This window comes from Neomonachus schauinslandi, chromosome 16 (genome assembly GCF_002201575.2).
Source record: "Neomonachus schauinslandi chromosome 16, ASM220157v2, whole genome shotgun sequence".
NCBI classification, from domain to species: Eukaryota; Metazoa; Chordata; class Mammalia; order Carnivora; family Phocidae; genus Neomonachus; species Neomonachus schauinslandi.
This window is the reverse complement of record NC_058418.1, coordinates 11,301,296-11,324,037: the sequence shown is the minus strand read 5'-3', so window position 1 is coordinate 11,324,037 and position 22,742 is coordinate 11,301,296. Positions and strand designations below refer to the sequence as shown.

Here is a 22,742-nt window from a genome sequence, read left to right as displayed (position 1 = left end):
CAAAGCCCTGGATCCCTCGGTAGAACAGGACTGGGATCTCAGAATTCCGAGTTCTGGGGGGCCTGGGGCCTGGGGGGCCGAGAATCCCGGGGCGTGGGAGAACATAGGCTTGAACCAGGCCTCCTGAGCCTGAGGCCGAAGGGGCGTCCGGGCCGCGCCCGGGACCCCGAGGCTGGAGGGTGCTGGTCGTTGAACTCCTCTGTCTTCGGAGAATAGGGGTTTGGGTCGGAGGGTTGCAGCTGTGGAAACTGAGGCACAGTAAACGTGCCAATGTGCTCACACTCGCAGGCCAGCCAGGGCCACCCCGACAGTGGAGGCCTCGGTCTTCCGTCGCCGTGACAGTACTTGCCAGAAGGTCGATGCAGCCTCGCTGTGTGAGGCCGAACAGCCCCCTCTTGTCTCTCAAATCGCAGATCCGTAGCCGCTCTTCCACGCCGCTCTGAAAGACGCCATGGGAACCCGTCGTGTCCAGGGTTTGCTGTTCCTCCTCCTCCTCCTCGGGGCCCCCTCCTTGGCCTGTAAGAACGGGGGGTCCCGGGGGGAGAGCTGGTTCAGAGAGGATGCACCTCTGGGGAAGGAGGACTGGGGGGGTGGGGTGGGGGCAGGTGCTTAACCGCGGTCTCATTTCCTCCCCAGTGGAGCAAAATTTGCACTGTCACAAGGGCATATCGATGAGTGTAGAAGAGGACCCAAGGAAGACGTTTAATTGGACCACAGAGAACGTTGAGACTTGTGACAGTGGGTCATTGTGCCAGGAATCCCTTCTGATGATTAAAGCAGGTAAAGCGAGAAAGGGCAGTTGGGTCGGGTGGGAGGAAGGGTATGTTGTGGGCAGGGCTGTTCCCCCTCCCCTGGGGCCAAACCATAGGCCCACCATCCCCTTTCTTTCCCTCCTGTCTCCGAACAGGGGCCAAGACAGCAGTTTTGGGCACTAAGGGCTGCGTGGCAGATGGGACACAGGCGATAATGTACGTCCAGCACTCCCCACCCCCAGGCATAATCACAGTCTCCTACAGCAGCTACTGTGAGGAGCCCTTATGCAACAGCAGGCAGAACTTACTGGAGCTGTGGAAGGAGGAAGAGACCCCGGGTACGTGGGGAGGTGAGACATGCGCACTGAGGGAAACTAGGTAAACCCCTGGAAAGATGGCGGGTCTTCCTTCTCTGTGTTCTTACTTGGCTCAGGCCCAATGGGGCCATACACAAAAGAACCTCAGAGCTTTTGCCTGCCTTTTTCTAAATGGTTACCTTGGGGTCTAAACACTGCTCAGAGCACTGGGCTGTCAATGAAGGCTGAGGTGTCAAGTTGGGTTTTGTGTTGATTAAGCAATAAAGTGTCAGTGGAGGTTTCCAAGCAGGATGGTGTGGCATAATCAGTCTGGCAGTTACTGCTTCCCCAATCTGGCCAGGCCCTACGGCAATCTGGCCCTGCCTAACTTTCCAGCTCACTCCCTTCTCTTCCTTCCCTGCTTGTTGTGTTTCAGCTGGGGCCAGTAGTCAAAATACTTAACAACAGATATGGTACTGGCCAATCAGAATGGATGCTGGCCATAAAAAAAACCGTCCACCCCTCTCTGTGCCTACCAACTGAATACCAACACTGCAGTGTCTCACAGTCCCCGAAATCCACCAACCTGCTCACACCTCCCAGCCTTTGTCCTTGCTGTTTACTTTGCTACCCACCCCAACCCCCATTTTCACTCAGCTAGCCTCTGTTCACCCTCCACCTCAACTCAGGGGTCCACTCTGTGAAAATAGTTAGCAAATTCTTCCAGGTGGTTAGATACCCTTCCATTCCTTTGCCATCATACCTTGGACACAGTGCCTACTGAGATGTACTATAATTACTGGCATGTCCTTCTTCTAGATGGTGATCTCAGTGGCAGGAACTGTGTCCTCTTCATGTCTGTCTCCACACCTAAGCACACAGTTTGGAAGTCATGTTGGATGGGTTCTGATAGCAAAGAGTCAGTTGGAGAGGCATGGCAAGGTTGCAGTGATAGGCCTTGATTGTGGGGGTGTCAGCAGCAAAGACTTGGGGAAGAGAGGGAAGCAAGAAGAGACAAGTCCAGAGGCAGGACATACCCTAATTGCCCTCTGTTTCTCCCTCTAGCTCCCAGTATGTCACCACGCCTCCACTGCCCAACCTGTGTGGCTTTGGGGGCCTGTTTGAATGCTCCTTCTCTTCCCTGTCCCAATGATACAATTCAGTGCTATCAAGGAAGACTTCAGATCACTGGAGGTAAACTGAACATCCGGTGGTTTCAGAGGCTGGAAAACCAGACATCTGGGTGGATCCCAAGGGGTTCTGACACTCGGGGTTTGGGGAATGAGGAAGGACTGATTCCTCTCTGATTTCCTAAAACATCCACGTATCTCCCCATCCTTTCTTGTTCCATAGGAGGCATCAACTCATTTTTGGAGGTCAAAGGCTGTACATCCATAATTGGCTGCAGACTGATGTCTGGGATCTTTACAGTAGGGCCCATGTGGGTGGAGGAAATCTGTCCATATCAGTCTCTCCTTCAACCCCGAAATACTGAAAATGGGGCCACCTGGCTTCCTGTTTCGGTTTGGAGGTTAGAACTAGTGCTGCTGATGTTACTGCAGTAACTTGTCCATTGTTCCTGAGGAGGTGCTTCTTGTCCTGGACCGCAGGACACCCCTCTTGACTGCTGGCCATCAACAAGTTGAGGAGCAAGTGGAGAGCTAAGAACAGAGAGAGTTCCTGTGGATGTATTTTATATTTCTAATAAAGTTTCTGCTGTGATTGGTGTATAACCCAAGACTAGAAGTGGAATTTTAGTGCTGAAAGGGCCCTTAAAATTCATTGTCTCCAACCCACACATTTTGCAGGAAACAGAGATCTGGAAAACTTGAGCGTCTCACACTGACATAGCTATGGGCAAAGCAAGACCAGAACTTCGATACTTGGACCTGAAGTCTGGTTTTCCTTTCACTCTGATTGGTCACTTTTTCTTGTTAGCTGGGCAAGAGATCAGCATTAGCCTCCTTCAGAGCACTCTGAGCCCAACCTTAAGGCCACAGTTCGCTGTTTTGTTCTAATATTTCCCTGGGAGGTATGGCAGATTTTGAAAAATCAGACTCCAAGTTCTGTTAAAATAGACCCCATCTCCTATGTCCTGTCTCTTGCCCCTTTACATCATTCCTTTCCTTCTCTGTTGCTTACTTCATGCATCTTCAGTGGACACAGGGCACGTAAGAGGCAGCTGGGGCTCAGCAGGGTATGAAAACTGGGGCCTAGGACTCTTGGGGGGAAGATTTGTTTTTAGTTTCTCCTGCTTATTATGCAAGAACACATAAAACCCATCTTATTATAAAAGACTCCAATGATATAGGAGCCACATAGGAAAAAGTAAAAGGTGGGGAGAGGATAAGGGGGAATAGACATTTATTATTTTATTTAAATAGTTTTATTGTGGTTTAACTGATATAGCCAACTGCACCAGGGGTGGAAGAAGACTTAATGAAAACTACTGACTCCTACAAAGGACAAAGGACAGGGGAGTTTGGCCATAGTATAGTCTATCCAAGTTCTTTCTAGAAAGTTTTCTGGTTCTAAATCAACTCTTTGAGTTAAAGACGCCCGCCAGCTAATACTTTATCTTTGTCCCTAGGCATCCAGTTTCCCATCATGTCAGTTTGCAGGAGAAAGCACAAACAAATCAAATTTGAATTTAATGAGGGGGCATTTAAGTCTCTGAAATAATAAGCATTCAGAACCATGACTGGTAAATGCCATCTAGGGCAAAAACAAAAACAAGCCAACTAGATGTTTCTCATAGAAGAATGGCTTTCTTTCTTTTTTTTTTTTTTTTTAAAGATTTTATTTTATTTATTTGACGGAGAGAGAGAGAGACAGCTAGAGAGGGAACACAAGCAGGGGGAGTGGGAGAGGGAGAAGCAGGCTTCCTGCAGAGCAGGGAGCCCGATGCGGGGCTCGATCCCAGGACCCTGGGATCATGACCTGAGCCGAAGGCAGACGCCTAACGACTGAGCCACCCAGGTACCCCGAAGAATGGCTTTCTGATTGCACTGAAGAGAGTTACAAGAGAAATCCCTGAGTGAATGGAAGAATGATACAATTTTCCAAAATTTGGAAATTTTGTGGATTGTTTTGGTATTTTAAAAATTATATGTATCATATGCCGAAGAACTTCAGCGGCACGGGCAAATTTCTCAGGCCACAAACTCAAATATAATAATATATTTACATAAATATACATAATATAAAAGTATTTTAATTATATTGCTTATTTTTATGATACTTTGGTTGTAAGAATCCCTCATCTGACCCAGCGGTAGGCAGAAACTTAACCAGTTTGAATAAACTCAGCCACCTCAGGGCTTTCTCCCTTTCCACTCTCCTTGCCCAGGGCTTGGCTACAGGACTGGTGGGAAGGAGGTAACTGTGTCATTTTTGCCTCTCTGCTGCTCATGTCCACATTCCTGCTGATGCCTGGTACTTGGCTTCCATTCCGGCTGGCGTCCACTGGGAACCTCCAACCCTGTCTGGGCACTGATGGTCATCCACATGGGCCCTCTCGGCTCTGCCATTCCTCTCTCAGCTACTTCAGGGCCTCTTCCAACAGCTCTCAAGTCCCACGGCAGTGCTTCAGGACTCTGGGTTGTGGAGGCATCCCATTTGGCTGATGAAATTCCCCCCAAAATCTGGAGAAAAGATCATTGCACAGGGAACTGCTTCCACCCTAGGTACTAGGGAAGAGATGGGGCCTAGCCCTTGGGAGTTATATCATCCACCTTACACAGACCACTATCACACATTCTTCTCAAATCTATGGTTTTGCAACAATCATGCCGTAAGGCCTTTCGAGGAACTTGAGAATTCCAGGTCTATCAAATCAAAAGTTAGGCCTTCAGAATTATTGTCTCTGTCTCACTTTACATAAGCCTACTTTGAAACTTCAAAGCTGAACGTTAAGATATTTCTGGCTCTTTGCATTTCTAGATAATGGCCCTACTAACTGAGGGACAAGGAGCAAGAGAAGTGGTATAAAGAATTGGAGAGTGGGGAGACAACAGTTAAAATGAAATATAATCCTGCCATACACCTATTCGTTCATCTGTCTGGATTTAGCCTCTATCCTCACCCATACTGCTCTCTCCAGGGCTCTGGTTCATGTTCTTCCCTCCCTGAAATTCCATCTCCCATTCCCACCTACCTATCCATGAGAGCCCCACTAGACATCTCCCTGCCAATTCTAGCAGACCTTTCCTGACTTCTCTGACACCCACGCTCTCCCTCCACAGAGCCCCAGCACATTCAGCCATCTTACTTCAGTATTTTTCTGTTTCCCACACAAAGTATCGTCTCTCCTGACAAGGTAACAGCACTTCAGGCACAGGCCTTGTTTCCAACAGCTTTACAACAGCACCCATAAGATGTGACCAGCAAACTGATGCTGTGGTTTCTTCCAGAACTGCTTATTGAAGTGAACCAAATTTCCCCTAAACACATACACACTCCTCTCCAACAACTAAACTGACTACAATTACTGCAGCCAATTACCTTAAACTTGATGCTAATGGGGAGGAAAAAAGCAGTGAGTTTCTAGAGGGTAGAGAAGAAAAGAGGCAGAAGTTTAGGAAGGGTGGGCACTGAAAAAAGGTAAGAATTTGAAGATCCCTCTCCCTATTTCCTTAATAGTGTTATAGTGGCCATGTGAACAAATCCTGGTTTGGGGCAGTGATGTCAGAGTAGGAGGTCAGTTTTGATCAGGAGCTAGGAAACTAGTTGTTTAAGTTGTTTTACTATTATTTAATGTTAACTAAAGTAATAATTTATTGGGCATTAAATCTGTTTCTTGCTCTATGTGCAGAACTTTAGGAATACAATTTATATAATTGCACTGTATGTTTCTGGTGAAGAGCTGGAGGTGACTTAAATATCCATTACTAAGGGAATGGATAAGCAAAACGGCAGGCCTCTTCTTTGGATGGTCAACACTTATTAAACCACAGCACTATGTTAAAAAAAAATTTCTTTCACAACAAAATCACTTGTAAAAGTTAATACCACAATCAAAATACAAAAGTTCATTCACCCCAAAACTCCCTCATTCTCCTTTGTAGCCCCATCCTCCCCTCATCCCAGTCATAGACAACCATGGATCTGTTCTCTATCACTATACATTTGCCTTTTTGAAAATGGCATAGAAATGGAACCACACAGTATGGAACCTTTGAGACCAGCTACTTTCACTCACTATTCGTGCCTCTGGGATTCATCCATGTTGTATGTGTATTGATGGTTTATTCCTTTTTATGGACAAATACCATTCCATTGTATGGACATACTCCAGTTTATCCATTAAGCCATTGAAGATGTTTGGGTTGTTTCTAGTTTGGGGCAGCAATGAATTAAACTGCTATAAACATTTATTGTACAGGTTTTTTGATAAACATATAATTTTATCTCCAAGATAAATACTTGGGAATAGGATTGCTGGGTCATAAGGCAAGAGTTTGTTTAACTTTACAAGAAATGGAGAAACTGTTTTTCAGAGTGCTTGTATAATTTTTTATTACCACCAGCAATGTATAAGAATCCTAGTTTCATAAGTTTTCAGGCTATAGATACTGTACATATATCATTAGATTCATATTCATTTCACCTTTTTGAACTATTGTAAATAGTACTTTTAGAATTTCAGTTTTCAATTTTTCATTGCTAGTATATAGAATAAATGCAATTGATTTTTGCATGTTGATCTACATACTACAACCTTGCTAAATTCATTTATTAGTTCTGGCAGTTTTTTGTAGATTCCATGGAATTTTTGTAGATTCCATGGAATTTTTCTAAACAATCATGTCATCTGCAAGTAGGGACAGTTTTATTTTTTCCTTTCCAATACGTAGGCCTTTTATTTCTTTCCTTTCTTTCTTTTTAAGATTTTATTTATTTATCTGAGACACAGAGATACAGACAGAAAGAGAGAGCATGAGCAGGGGGAGAGGCAGACAGAGAGGGAGAAGCAGGCTCCCCACTGAGCCAGGAGCCTGATGTGGGGCTTGATCCCAGGACCCTGGGATCATGACCTGAGCTGAAGGCAGACACTTAACCATCTGAGCCACCCAGGCGCCCCTTATTTCTTCTTCTGTTCTTATTGTACCGGTTAGGATTTCTAGTATAATGAATAAAAGTAGCGAGAATGGACATTTTGCTTTGTTCCCAATCTTAGGAAGTTTCTTTAAAAATTAAACATACAGTTACCACAGGATTCAGCCTTTCCTTTCCAAAGTACTACCACTCCCCACCCCAAAAAACCAAAAGCATATGTCCATACAAAGATTTTTATACAAATGTTCATAATAGCTTTATTTATAAGAGCCCCAAACTGAAAACAACTCAAATGCCCACCAACAGTGAAAGAATAGATAATAATATATCTTTATAATGGAATACTACTCAGGAAAGAAAAAAGGAATGAACAATTGATACATACAACAACCGTTGTCCCTCTGCCTACCCCCGTCCCTCCCTGGGCTCGCACGCACTCGCACGCTCTCTCTTAAATAAATAAATAAATAAATAAATAAATAAATAAATAAATAAATAAAATCTTAAAAACCAATAATTGCTCATGTATCTTCCTTTATTGAGATCTTTATTTCTTCATATGGCTTTGAGTTACTGTCTAGTGTCCTTTCATTTCACTTTGCAAAACTCCCTTGAGCATTTCTTGCAGGGCAAGTCTGGTGGTCACAAATCCCCTCAGCTTTTGTTTATCTGGGAATGTCTTAATTTCTCCCTCACTTTTGAAGAACAGTTTTTCTGGATATAGGATTCTTGGTGGACAGTTTCTTTCTTTTAACACTTTGAATATATTGGCCCTCTGTCTTCTGGCCTCCAAAGTTCCTGATGAGAAATCTGCCAGTAATCTTACCGAGGTTCCTTTGTATGTGATGATTTGCTTCTCCTGCTGCTGTCAAGATTTTCTCTTTGGCTTCTGAAAGTTTGGTTATAATGTGTCTCAGTATGAGTCTCTTTGAGTCCATTTTATTTGGAGTTTGTTGAGCTTCCTGGATGTTTATATTCATGTCTTCCATCTAATTTGGAAAGTTTTCAGCCACAACTTGGAAACAACCCAAATGTCCACCAATATTTCTTCAAATATTCTCACTCCTCCTTTCTCTGTCTCTCCTCCCTTTGGGACTCCCACACTTGAGTACTGGTTCACTTGATGGCATCCCACAGGTCTCTAAGGTTCTGTTTGCTTTTCTCCAACCTTTATTTTCCCTGTCTCAGACTTGAAATATTCCATTGTCCTACACTCAAGTTCACTGATTCTTTCTTCTGCCTGCTCAAATCTGTCTTTGAATCCCTCTACTGAATTTTTCATTTCAATTATTGTACTTTTCAACTACAGAATTTCTTTCTGGTTTCTTTTTAGGTTTTCTATCTCTTTATTGATATTTCCATTTTGTTCACACACACTGTCTTCTTGACTTCCTCCACATCTTCCTTTAATTCCTTGAACATCTTTAAGATAGCTATTTTAAAATCTTTAACATATCTGCCATTAGGTTTTGGTTTTGTTTTTTTTTTTAAGATTTTATCTTATTCATTTGAGAGAGATAGCAAGCATGAGCAGGGGGGAAGGGGCAGAGGGAGAGGGAGAAGCAGATTCCCCACTGAGCAGGGAGCCCAATGTGGGGCTCCAGGGTCCTGGGATCATGACCTGAGCCAAAGGCAGACTCTTAATGACTGAGCCACCCAGGCACCCCATGGTCTTTTTTGAAGACAGTTTCTGTTGGGTTTTTTTTTTTCTTCTTTGAATGCCACATTTTCCTGTTTCTTTGTATGCTTTGTGATTCTTTTGTTCAACATCTGAATCTAATAATGTGGTAACTCTGGACATCAGATCATCCCTTTCTGAGGGTTCATTGATTTTATTGTTTTTATTTATCATCATTATTGTTATTTTTATTGTTGTAGACTATCTCTGTGCTGAGGATCAGCCTGAGGTATAAACTTAAAGTCTTCTCCTTCTTCTTTTTTAAGTAGGCTCCACACTGAGCATGGAGCCCAATGAGGGGCTTGAACTCATGATCCCGAGATCAAGACCTGAGCTCAGATCAAGAGTTGGATGTTTAACTGACTGAGCCACCTAGGTGCCCCAAACTTAAGGTCTTCTTAGGTCTTTTCTGAGGCTTTCCTTGGGCATGTGCAGTCACTCTCTAATATTCCCCGTATATGTAGTTATTTTTTGAATATCCTAGTCTTTAATGTCTAGCTCTGAAAGGAGAAAAAGCAAAAGTGAAGGAAGGAGAAAAGGTGCTAGCCCTTCACATCCCCTGGAAGTCACTTAAGCTGGAGAGAAAGGGGCTTGCGACAAAGAGGGAGGTGCAATAACCATGACTGCCCACCTCTTTGTCTGCACCTCTGTGATCAGAAGCAGTAATCAGCAATCAGAGCACAGATCCCCAGTATCTGGAGAACAGAGTCCTTATTGCCCACATGGGCTCCCACAGCTGCATGCAAGTTGCTCCTGGAACACATGCATGACAGCCTGTCACGTGGCTGGGGGTGGTGGATGGGTAGCTGCTACTATGTTAAAAACCCAAATCAGGGGCGCCTGGGTGGCTCAGTTGGCTAAGTGTCTGCCTTCAGCTCAGGTCATGATCCCAGGGTCCTGGGATCAAACCCCACATGAAGCTCCTGGCTCAGCAGGGAGCCTGCTTCTCCCTCTCTGTCTGCCTCTCCCCCTGCTCATGCTCTCCCTTTCTGTCTGTATCTCTGTGTCTCAAATGAATAAATAAAATCTTAAAAAAAAAAAAGAACCCAAATTAACTACAATTTACCATCCAAGCCTTCCACTGGAAACTGAAAGCTTTCAAGAGACTCCAGAGTTCCAAAATAGTTGTATCAGACAGATTCTGCCAAAGCAACTGTAGTCTAGATGGAGAGACAGATTCCTGGTGCTTCCAATTCTTCCATCTTCCCACTGTTTGCCATGTTTTTTTTTTTTAAACTTAGATCAGCAGTTCTAACTACCAAATTAAAGGGAACTCATGGGGCAAAGGAACATGTTAAATGACACCACATGTATACAATCAGCAAAATCCAGGCTGTGGGAACTCTGTATGACCTGGCTTTGTCAAAAATTATGTTTAGAGAAAAAAAAAAAAAAGAGGTGAAGCTATAACTTAAAAGAGACTTAAAAACACAAAATAAAATGCAATGTGTGGACCTCACTTGGAAGCTGACTTGAAAAACCAGGAAAAATATTTTTATGAGACAAGAAAGGAAATCTATTAATCGACTGGCTATTTAACCGTAATAGGTATTTTAAATTCTATCTGACACAAGAACTGAAACCATGTATTTCAACGTGGCAATGGTTTGTTCCAAGAAAGTCTTGCCTAGAAGAAAAATCTGTAAAAGCTCACTTATCAGACAACAGCTTGCTTATCAAGACTGTTTCAAGACCCTCATTTTGTTGTGTTCACCAATCCTAAACTATTGTATCACAATCCTTGCCTAATCCTGGCCAGTTTCTTGGTATGAAGAGCCTGCCTCAAACAGCCTTCCTTGATTTTCCCTTTTGTGGTACCACTGAGATTTTGGTGGTCTCTGTTAGAGAGTCAACTATTAACAGATATAATAAATTTTTTTGTGTCGTGTTTAATAAGAAAAGGGGAGGCTTATCTCCTTGAAGAAATATACTGAAGGATTTACATATTTTTAGAAGATTTTACTTATTTATTTGAGAAAGAGAAACGAGCAGGGGGAGAGGGGAGAGGCAGGGAGAGAGGGAGAAGCAGACTCCCCGCTGAGCAGGGAGCCCCACCCAGGTATATCCCAGGACCCCCTCCCCCGCCCAGATGATGACCTGAGCAGAAGGCAGATGCTGAACCAACTGAGCCACCCAGGCGCCCCCTGATGGATTTACATATAAAATGCAAGTAAGACTGAGATTTGCTTCAATATAGTAGGGGACAGAGAATGGGTGGGGCATAGAAAAAATGAAATTGACCATAAGGTGATAATTTTTGAAGCTTGTTGGTAGGTTGGTAGCTACCTGGGGTTTCCTACACAATTTTTGTCTACTTATGTACATGTTTGAAATTGCCCATAATAAAAGGTGGTTTTTTTTAAAGTGTGCTACTCAGACCACAACATTGGAGTTATGCTTAATCATCCTCTCTTCCTCTCTTGTGCTATATCCAATCCATTAGCATATCCTACATATATTCAAAATTCCTCTAGAATCTGACCATTTCTCATTACCTCCACTGCCACTTCCCTGTCCAAACACCACCGTTCCCACCTTGATTCCTGCAATAGCCAACGGTTCAATGCTTCAGCCTTTGCCCTCCCTGATCCCCATTCTATTCTCAACACAGCAGCCAGAGTGATTCTTTTCAAAAACAAGTCTAAAAGCTCTTCTCAAAACCTTGCAATGGCTCTCCATCGCACTCAGAGTCAAAGTCAAAGTTCTTACAAAGGTCTACAAGGTCCTACACTCTCTGTCCCACTCCTTGATCTCTCTGACCTCATCTCCTACGACACATCCTTTGGGTCAGTCCAGTCACACTGGCCTCCTTCTGGTTTCACCAATGCACCAGGCACGCTCCCACCTCAGGACATTTGCATTTACTGTTCCTTCTGATCTAGGGTGCCACCTCTTTCAGGTCTTTACACAAAAGTCCCCTTCTCAATGAAACCTTCTCTGACTGCCCCTATTACAACTGCAGCCATCCCCTCCCCACCCAGGCATTCCCTTTTCCCCACATTTTTTCTCTCCTGTACTTATCACCATCATATGTCATACTTGTTTATAGTCTTGTCTCCCTCCTTAGAAAAATAAGTCCCACAAAAGCAGGGATTTCTGTCTGTTCTGTTCCCTCCTATAGACCCAGTGACTAAAACAGTGCCTGGAACAGAACAGGTGCCCAGTAACTATTCATTCTATGACTTTGGTCACTAGTGTTTTCCATACAGTGCCCTCCGCCACCGCACTATTCCTCCAGGGTTCAAACTTAGGTGTTAGGTCCAAATGGGATAATTAGGAAAGAAAATCTTGATTTTTTTTTTTTAAATTATCCTAAGGGAAGAGAAGTAGGGTCCTAGCACAGCAGTCTATGTAAATGATGCACCACGGGGCAGCATCTGTGAACGGTGCTTCTGGGGTGAGGGCCGCCAATGGATCCAGGCCCTTAGACAATGGCATTACCGGTAAATCATCCCAGTGTGCTGGGAGACTGGAAATAATGTTCAATATCTCTTCCTAGGAACCCAAGAAATGCAAAAACAATGTTACTTTGGCAGCTTTACAAACAAAGGAAGGAAATGGAAATGAGCAAACTTTGTTCAGGACAAACTTTCAATGCAGTGTTTGATTTTCTGTGTGTCTCAGACAAATGACTCCAATTTCTGACTTTTTAAAAATACTGAAAATAATCATATCATGGAATCAAAAATACCAGTACGCACTTTGGAAAAACTGTTTGGTAGTACCTGCTAGGACTCGATCTATGTATGCCTTATGACCTACCAATTCCACATCTGGATATTTACCCAAGAAAAGTGATTGCATATATCCACATACAAGAATAAGAATGCTCCTGGCAGCTCTATTCATAAAAGCTCAAAACTAGAAATAGCCCAAGTGTCCACCAACAATAGACTTGGGAAATAAATGTGGCATAGTCACAAAATGAAATGCTTTACAGTGATGTTTAAAAGTAACAATCCTGCCGCATGCAACAATATGGTGGACTCTCACGACATAATGCTGAGTGAAAGAAGCCAATGACAGAAGAATATATAATTGTACGATTCCTTTTATATAAATATCAGGAACGGGCAAACCTAACTTGCGGTGAGAGAAATCAGAAAGTGGTTAGCTCTGGATGGTGCTGACTGAAGGGGGCACATGGGAACCTTCTAGAACGTTAGAATATTCTATATCTTGACCGAGGTGGTTGTTACATATACATTCACGTGTATAAGTTCATAGATATATATGCATATATACAAATTCATTGAGCTGTACACCTAAGTTTTGTGCTCTAAGTTATACCCCAATAAAAAAGTTAAAATTCTTAAAGATTTTAAATAAAATAGAATAAATAACGTGTGTCAGTACTTTCAAGACCTGCAATACCAGAATGCAGGGCTGGTGGCCAGTGGAATGTACACATGGAGAATGGGGCCAGGTTCTCAGTTTCCCCCTCTCGCCACAAGGTGGCTCTCTCCCCTCTCTCAAGTCTTCCCCAGTCCTCTGGGAAAACTCAGGAAATGTCCCAGGAAGCAGAGGGTTGTGTGCTCCTGGGCACTTTGGACACCCTGAGCCCCAGACTAAAAATACTGTGTAATGACGCCGGCCTCACTACAGAAGAGTGTAGCCCTTTTAAGGCAAAGACTTGAATCCCAGTTCTGCCATTTCCTAGCTGTGTGACCTTGGGACTGTTCCTTAACCTCTCTATGCCTCAGTTTCCACATCTGTACAGTGGAAATAATAATAGTACATACCTTGTGATGTGGTTGTTGTTGGTGGTGGTGCTGTTGTTGTTAGCGTGAAATGAGTTCACCCTTAGGAAACTCTCAGAACATCACCTGTCAGAGAAGAAGAGCTCAATGTCATTATCTGAGTTAGTATTAAGAGAGGAAATGTCAGTAACTGAAAGAGGAACACCTGGCATCTCACTTCTTCTGGGGGCCAAGCAGGTATTAGAAAGCTGATGAGCTGGAGATGAAAAGAGCCTGTTCTGGCTTCTATGTTCTTTTCTAGAACCTATGTTCTCTTCTAGAACCTTCTATGTTCTTTTCTAGAACCTGACGGCCCAAAGGGTTTCGCCAGTCTTTCTGTAGCTTTCAGAGCTCTGTACCTCAATGCGGGGAGGCAGAATAATGGTCCCCTCCCCCAAAGATTTCTACAGCCTCGTCCCCCGGGCCTGTGAATATGTTACCTTACCTGGTAAAAGTGACCTTGTAGTGACCTCATGAGTACCCTGAGATGGGGAGGTTATCCTGGATTACACCAGGCAAGAAGGACAGACGCAGGAGGATCGGAGTCACAGAAGCAGAAATGAGAACAAAAGCAGAAGTCAGAGTAGCTTGGCTAGGAGCCAAGGAATGCAGGCAGCCTCTGGACGCTGGAAAACTCAAGGAGGGGATTCTCCCCTAGAGCCTCTGTAAGAACTGTAGGGACAAAAGGCACGCCGCCCCAAGATGCGCCAATTTGGCATAAAGGCTTTTTGAGTTAAAAAAGCAATCGAAGGGCTCCTGGGTGGCTCAGTCAGTTGAGCATCCAACTCTTGATTTCGGCTCAGGTCATGATCTCAGGGTCGTGGGACTGAGCCCCTCACTGGACTCCCGAGAGCGAAGAGTCTGCTTGAGGTTCTCTCTCTCCCTCTCCCTCTGCCCCTCCCCATCGCTCACGCATGCGCTGTCTTTCAAATAAATACAATCTAAAAAAAAAAAAGCAATCGAAACCCAGCAGATGCAGGAAAAGCTCTGTAACCACCACCCCCCCCCAACTCAATCTAAAAGAATTTAGATAGGGGACCTGCCCTGGGAAGAGAGCCATCACCATAGGTAACTACATTATGATATGAACTAGGCATGGTGCACAGCGGGGATCCTAGCAAGGCCACTCTGATCAAAGTCCTCCCTTTATCCCCTTGTGTCTGAGTGGCCCGGCAAACATTTGTTTACCAAACATTTGTTTTTCATCTTTGTGTAAACTGTATTCCTTTCCTGTGAAGTCCCAGCCACCCACCCACTTCCCCATCCAGAAGGACATATAGACCTCTTTTTGCCTGAGTGTCTGGAATTTCCTTGTCTGTGTGGATCCCCCGTGGGTACACCCGTGAAATATGATTTCCTCCTGTTAACCTGTCTCATGTCAACTGGATTCTCAGTCCAGCTAGAAGGACCTTGAAGGGGACAGGAGTTCCGGCTCCCCGACAAAACACGGTCTTTGATGTTAGCCCTGTAAGACCTACTTCAGGTTTCTGACCTCCAGAAACTATAAGATAATAGGCGGATAATAGGCGTGTGTTGGTTTCAGCCGCTAAACTTGTGGTCACTTGGTACAGCAGCAACTGGAAACGCACACACTCAACTCCACTCAGTGTCTGGGCAACTTGCGGGTGTCTGCCGTTGTGACGCGATTTTGGAGTAGTGTTGTTGGGGCCCGGGGCCGATGGCCGAGAAAGAATTCTTAAGACTTGAGATGTCTTTGGTACAAAAAGGTGGTTTTATTAAAGCAAGGGGCAGAAAGAGCTGCTGCCTCAGCATTGTGAGGAGCAACTGATTCTACATTTCAGAGTTGAGGGAGGTAAAGACAAAGGGAAGTTCCAAAAGGACTTTCATACGGTAAAGAAGACTCACAGGATCCTGGAAGCCTTGCTGTTGTCAAACTAAGGTGGTTTTTCCCTCTAGCAAAGCATTAACATTAAGACAGTTGGGAGTTTCCGGGAGGGACATTATACTATGCCTGCCTCAAGTATTTGTCAATGGGCTGCAGGTTATAAGGACATTTAATCTTACCAACATTTCCCTCTGTCTTTGTTTCCCACATCAGTTGTACATCTTAATTTCCTTCATCTATTTAAACAGGACAGGCAGGGGCGCCTGGGGGGCTCAGTCGGTTAAGCAGCTGCCTTTGGCTCAGGCCATGATCTCAGGGTCCCGGGATTGAGCCCCACATTGGGCTCCTTGCTCAGCGGGGAAGCTGCTTCTCCCTCTGCCTCTGCCCCTCCCCCTGCTTGTGCTCACTCTCAAATAAATAATAAAATAAACAAATAAACAGATAGGACACCCGATCTCATGGTTCAACATTCAGTAAGTACACACAACCACCTTAGCTGAACCCATTCACACCCTTGGACCCCGCACTGCCACTTCTGCCTACATATTTGACAGAAATGCACAGGTGTGTCCACCCAAGGACCTTGACAAGAATGTTCCTAGCAGCACTATCTGTCATTGCCAAACACTGGAAGTGACCCAAATGCCTGTCAGCAGCAGAATAGATAAATAAATACACTCATCATTTCCTACACAGCCACCTCGGGCCCTGAATCTGCCCTTCTCAGTGCTCACAGCAGGAAGGAGCGCCTGGAAGACTCTGATCACCGCCCCCCGCCCCAGTAAGTACGTATAATATCAACAGTCAGTATTTGGGGATGTCTACGAGCACAGAGGGGTTGAAGCACTGTCCATGTGTCAACTGATCTCATCCTCACAGCAACACTCTAAGGTCAGGGCTTTTATTATCCCCATTGTACAGATGGGGAAACCGAGGCACAGGACATGTAAATAAGACACCAAGGCATGCTTGCTAGTGCAGAACGAGGATTCGAACCCAAGCAGTGTGGCTCTACTATAGGAGTAGGAGACGTAGAAAGTCACAAGTGGACGTGGCCTGGGAGCGGCAAGCTTGTCCCCTCACAGCTGGGACACATGCAACCCTCGGGTCCCAAACTGCAAGGGGTCGGCGGCCTCGAGACTCTGTCTGGCAGCACTTTCTAATCCTTGGGCTGGCCCTACAAGGGGGTAGCCTTCCCAGGAGGTTGGTGGGCCCAGGCTGAGGGTGCCGGAGTGTGGGGCTGATCATGTCCTTTCCAGCTCCAAACTGGGTGACAGGACACTTGCTCCTGGTCTGATGGCCAGTGCTGGGGAAGCCCTTAGGGGCACTGTGGAGGGCACGGCGGTGGAGGTGGGGGAGTCAGGAGTAACTTCGACATTGCAAAAGCCCAACACTTGAACCTGGTCCTTAGCTCTGGGCCAGAATACCACCTCTGAGTGGCCAGGATGTACTGGTCGTTCCCCTCTGTTCCTAGACCAAGGACCAGAAAAACTGAATTCTGATTGGTAAAACACAGGGAAATTGATGAACACTCCAAAGGCATCATGAGGAACAATACCTCTTCCAACGGTGGAAGACGGGGTTTGGGTTTGCCGGATCAGCTGTAAAAGCTTCACTGTTTTTACAGGCATGAGCCTCTCAAAGGCTGTGAGCCCTGAGGACAGGGAGGCCACTCCAGGACACCAGGAACCAGGAGCCACCCACACCCAGAGTTACTGGAAGAATGACTGCTCCCGTCTGTGTACTGCAGAGACAGGCCCCCGTGCCAGGACGGCTGTCTCTAATCTGCTGGTGACAGCCCAGCCAGCCTCACTTTGCCCGGGGAGGGTCTAGAACTATCTGGGTCCAATTATTTTTATAAGCAGCAAAAGTCCTGGGAAACTGGCTTGTGCAAACCACTAAATTTCTCTCACTTGTAAACTGGAGATAATCATCGTTCTGGCTGTGACAATTAAGCGGCCTCCTCTTGTCACGTGCAAGAGCCAGGCGGGGAGACAGGTCTGTGAGGCCTGAAGCTTGCATAAGAGCTAGGAGGGAAGGTGTTGGAATGAACTCGAAAGATCTTGGGAGGAGGGGGTGCGCCTGGCTGGCTCAGTCGTGGAGCATGAAACTCTTGATCTCGGGGTTGTGGTTCTGAGCCCCATGTTGTCTACACCCCTGGTTGGGAGTAGAGATGACTTAAAAAAAAACAAAAAACAAAAGATCTTGGGATGCATAAAACCCTCGCCTGCACCTTTACTTACAAACGAATTCTTCATTGAGCTAAAGACAAAAATCAAGGAAAACCTAGATTGATGTACATTTGATAAATCAAAATTAACTAATCTAGATTAAAAACCCTGGGGGACGCCTGGCAGGCTCAGTCAGAAAAGCATGTGACTCTTGATCTTGGGGTTTTGAGTTTGAGCCCCACTTTGGGTGTAGAGAGGACTTAAAAAATAAATAAATAGGGGCACCTGGGTGGCTCAGTCGTTAAGCGTCTGCCTTCGGCTCAGGTCATGATCCCAGGGTCCTGGGATCCAGCCCCACATCGGGCTCCCAGCTCCGCGGGAAGCCTGCCCCTCTCCCACTCCCCCTGCTTGTGTTCCCTCTCTCGCTGTGTCTCTCTCTGTCAAATAAATAAATAAAATAAAATAAATAAATAAAATCTTTAAAAAAAAAAAACAGGTAATGCAGTGACTAATTACAATTAAATAACGTCAAGGCATTCGCTCATCAACCTGCAAACATGGATGCCGTCAAAGCTTCCGGCCAGCCTCCTGCAGACAACCACACCCAAATGAGAAACACAGACACAACAGTTCTGCTGAGCCACCCCCTCCTGTTCTGTTCCCTTCCACCACACAAACCCTGTCCACTCTGAGCCTGAGGGTTTCCTTCAGAGAAGCCCCGCAGGGGAGCTCCCCGGGGTCCTCTCTCAAAAGGCCTCCCACCTCCCCTGCCCAGGAGCAGAAGGCAAGAGCCCCGAGCTGATGGGAGCTATGGAGATTGCACCGCCGGCCGCGGTCCTTCCCGTAGTCACAGGACTGGCGTGGCCGCGTGCCTCGCTTTCGCCCACGGAATGAGGTGCAAGTGAAAGAGTGCCGGTTTCAAGCCTGGGTCTCATTTGAGGGGCCTTGCACATTTCCACTTGTCCTTTTGCACCTGCACGAGGACAAGCCCAGGCTAGCCCCCTGGAAGGCGGCAGACACTTGGAGGGAAACCAAGTCTCCCAGCCACCCCGCAGACCTGGGAGCCAACACAGCCAACCCCAGGAGACCCAGCGGGCCAACGCTGCTCAAACCGCCCGCCTGTGAAGTCAGCTTAAATAAAGGAGATCTCAGACAGAATGTCAGGTGGAGAGAAGAGCGGGGAAGAGCAGCCCAGCAGAGGGAAGGGATGGAGGACCCGGCGGGTGAGGGAGAAGAGAGGCTGCTTTTGATTGGGTGCTCAGGGAAGGCCCCTGGGAGTGGGTGACCTGCCAGAGATGCAGGAACAAGAGGGAGAGGGAGCTCGGCACAGCTGGAGAGGGTGCAGCCAGTCAAAGCCAGGAGGCAGGCATGCGGTCGCGTGCACGAAGAAGGCAGCGAACAAGGCAGGGAGCAGGGTGGCAGGAGGTGGTGTCCGAGCGGCGGGCAGTGATGTGATCACGAGGAACGAGGACCGTGCATGCTGTCGTTGCAACAATTAAATGTGTTACTATGTGGAAAGCGCTCAGGACAGCGCCTGGGTCATGGTGAGTGTCCAGAAAGTGTCGGCCCTTGCTTTACTGTTGGCACTTTTATCCACAAAATGCAGTGTCTCCCTCTCCCGGGGTCCTAAGAGGAAAATCCCCACAGGATGATTGCCCCTTCCTGGAACTAAGGAGAAAGAGGTTCATGCAGAGGGGTCGGGGTGGGGGAGGGCGGGGAGGGATCTCGACAAGGAAACTCACCTTTGACTCTATCTGAGTTGGTATCCTTTGAATCCTTATAGCAAGACTGAGTCCGTGTATTATTTATGATATTAAAGAAATATCGCCGGGGCGCCTGGGTGTCTCAGTTGGTTAAGCGACTGCCTTCGGCTCAGGTCATGATCCTGGAGTCCCGGGATAGAGTCCCACATCGGGCTCCCTGCTCGGCGGGGAGCCTGCTTCTCCCTCTGACCCTCCCCCATCTCATGTGCTCTCTCTCTCAAATAAATGAATAAATAAAATCTTTAAAAAAAAAAAATATCGCCAAACAACCCAGATGCCCATCACCAGAGGAATCGATAAGCCAGGTGTGGTATATCTATACAGCGGAATATTATATAGTTGTAAAAAGGAATGCAGTACTGATCCATGCCACACTGTGGATGAAAACGTGATGCTAAGTGAAAGAAGCCAGAACCAAAAGGTCACATGTTCGATCCCATTTTAATGAAATGCCCAGAACAGAGGACCCACACAGAAAGCAGACTGGTGGTTACCAGGGGCTGTGGGAGGGAGAGATGGGCAGTCACTGCTTCATGGGTACATGAAGTCCTTTTGGGGTGATGAAAACGTTTTGGAACAAGAGAGAGGTGGTGATCGCACAACACGGTGAATGTACGAAATGCTACTGAATTGTACACTTTATTTTTTTTAAGATTTTATTTATTTTATTAGAGAGAGAAAGCATGAGTGGGGGGAAGGGCAGAGGGAGAGGGAGAAGCAGACTCCCCACTGAACAGGGAGCCCGATGCGGGGCTCGATCGCAGGACCCCAGGATCGTGACCTGACCCAAAGGCAGACACCTAACCGACTGAGCCACCCAGGTGCCCCTGAATTATACACTATAAAATGGCTAGTTTGGGGGCACCTGGGTGGCTCAGTCGTTAAGCGTCTGCCTTCAGCTCAGGTCATGATCCCGGGGTCCTGGGATCGAACCCCGCATTGGGCTCCCTGCTCTGGGAGAAGCCTGCTTCTCCCTCTCCCTCTGCCTGCCGCTCCCCCTGCTTGTGTGTACTCTCGCTCTCTGTCAAAAAATAAATAAAATCTTAAAAAAATAAAATAAAATAAAATATTTAAAATAGCAGCCAGAAGCGCCTGGGTGGCTCAGTCGTTAAGCGTCTGCCTTCGGCTCAGGTCATGATTCCAGGTCCTGGGATCGAGCCCCGCATCGGGCTCCCTGCTCTGCGGGAAGCCTGCTTCTCCCTCTCCCACTCCCTCTGCTTGTGTTCCCTCTCTCGCTGTGTCTCTCTCTGTCAAATAAATAAATAAATATCTTTTAAAAAATAAATAAAATGGCTAGTTTTATGCTATGAGAATTTTAGTTCAATTCTGTAAAAATACCAAAATAATTGGAAGTCAAGCCTCCTGGGAGGAATCACTCCCATCCTTTGTAACCTGGCAGGAAATCTAAAACCCAATCTGTTCCCTAAAACACTCATTTCGAGTTTCATGGTAATTCCTCCCAGAAACCATTGACAGGGAGAGGAAGAGTGAGCCAGGCAAACCTCCACCCATCTCTGAGAGGTTGGGTACTTCCGGGGCACCCTCCATGCAGCCTGCCCCGCCTGAGCGTTTGTGGGTGCTGTCCCGTGGCTGAAATACCACCCCCTCCACTGTCCCCTCAACAAGGGCAGTAACATCTAGATGGTTAAAAACCAAGTTGGGGGGTGCCTGGGTGGCTCAGTTGTTAAGCGTCTGCCTTTGGCTCGGGTCATGATCCCAGGGTCCTGGGATCGAGCCCCGCATCGGGCTCCCTGCTCGGCAGGGAGCCTGCTTCTCCCTCTCCCACTCCCCCTGCTTGTGTTCCCTCTCTCGCTGTGTCTCTCTCTGTCAAATAAATAAATAAAATCTTAAAAAAAAAAACCCAAAAAACAACCAAGTTGGTCCCAGAGCCAGATGGCCCCCTGCTGCAAGCTGTGCATTCTCAGGAAGGTGACTTCACCTCTCAGAAGCTCCACTCCCCCATCTGTAAAATGGGTCCAATACTAAGACCTTCCACTTCACAGAATTGGATGTGAGGATGAAATGACATGATTCGTGGATGGCACTTCGAACTCAAGAACTCCATACATCTGTTCCACGAATATACACAGAGCACCGACTGAATGCCAGTCACTGTCCCCAACACTGGGGACACAGCAGTGATCGAGACAGACACAATCTTTGCCCTGACAAACTTAACATGTTAGTGGGGAGCAGGGAGGACAGACGATAGACAGGGCAGAGCTAACTATACGATACGGCAGCCCCAGTGTTAAAAACAAATGAAGTAGGGAAGGATAAAGGTGTCAAGGGGTGTGTTGTGCAGGGGTGAGGGGTGTTCAACTAGGACCGCCTGGGAGGACTTCATGAAGAAAGCGATTCATGGAGTTAATGTGTATAAATTGCTTAGAACTGTCCTTAGCGCACAGCAAACACTGCAAAGTGCAGGTGATGCTGCAGATGGTGGGGGATGGGCATTCCAGGCAGAGGGAACAGCAAGTTCCTGAGGAGGGAATGGGCCTCTGTTGGTGTGGATCGTTGAGGGGGCCGGCATGGCTGGACAGGAGGGCAGCGTGCAAGCAGGTGGAAGGCAGACAGGAAGTCGGAGCTGGACCCCAAGGGGCCTGTGGGCCACGGTGACGCCACAGGCCTCTCCCCTGAGTGAGAAGGGAGGCTGCTGCGGTGTTTTGAGAGCTCACTGTTTCTAGTAATAGTCTCATTTCCCTCATTCACCTCCTTTGTGAAAAGACATCTTTGCCTCTCTCCTTTTCTTCCACGGCTGAGTCCTCCTGCCCACACTGCCTCCTCCTCCCACATTTGGGGGGAGGATTTAAAGAATTTTTGATCACATAGTTCTGTATAACACACATGACATTTCTAGGAACCGGGAGTCTTCGGGTCTGGGGACTATGTGACTGGGAGTTTACGTTGCTTTGAATTTTGATAACTGTCAGATTGGAGATGAGCCTCTGACACAAAGATGCCATCAGACCAGGTATCCCGGTGTAAAGGAATGCCTACATAGTCAATAACACCCCTTGGGGAAAAAAAAAGAAAGAAAGAAAAAGGAAAAGCACCGGCTTAGGAGAAACATGAAATTCTAGTAAAAGGTAATTTAAACAAGAGAGAAAAAGGATTAAGAGCTTGAGCCCGTCTGCTCAGGATTGAAGTCAGGACTTCGTAACTCACCAACCATCGGGCCTCCGCTGCTGGGCTCAGCAGGAAGGAGGCGCCCAAGGGCTCCATCTGAGAAGGCACCAAAGGTGTGTCCCAGAACGTACATGAATGATTTCATGGTTTATTCCAGAATCAGGTATTTCTGCTGTGTGATCCCCATCCTAAAACACCAGAACGTAAGAAATGACCATAAAAATCAGATGACTAATTTTTTAACCTAATGCTATAGAGAGTGACTATTTCTCACTTTACTCCCCTCTGTCTCCAAATTTACCTGTAACCCC

At 46.4% G+C, this 22,742-nt stretch overlaps 1 protein-coding gene across 1 annotated transcript; it reads left to right on the top strand.

The window, feature by feature from the left end:
- The first annotated feature begins 451 nt into the window (after positions 1 to 451).
- TEX101 (testis expressed 101) lies at positions 452 to 2,613 on the top strand. Its single transcript, XM_021681051.1, has 5 exons — positions 452 to 518; positions 637 to 780; positions 908 to 1,090; positions 2,114 to 2,242; positions 2,402 to 2,613. Exons 1-5 carry the CDS (start codon positions 452 to 454, stop codon positions 2,611 to 2,613), a joined length of 735 nt encoding a protein of 244 aa, XP_021536726.1.
- The last annotated feature ends 20,129 nt before the right edge of the window (positions 2,614 to 22,742 follow it).

What these genes read in the sequence shown, in the direction of transcription:
- TEX101 (XM_021681051.1), top strand. Translation starts at nt 452, where the DNA reads ATGGGAACCCGTCGTGTCCAGGGTTTGCTGTTCCTCCTCCTCCTCCTC. An exon ending in CCTTCTGATGATTAAAGCAG is followed by an intron (nt 781 to 907) that starts GTAAAGCGAGAA and finishes GTCTCCGAACAG; the next exon opens with GGGCCAAGACAGCAGTTTTG. An exon ending in GAAGGAGGAAGAGACCCCGG is followed by an intron (nt 1,091 to 2,113) that starts GTACGTGGGGAG and finishes TTCTCCCTCTAG; the next exon opens with CTCCCAGTATGTCACCACGC.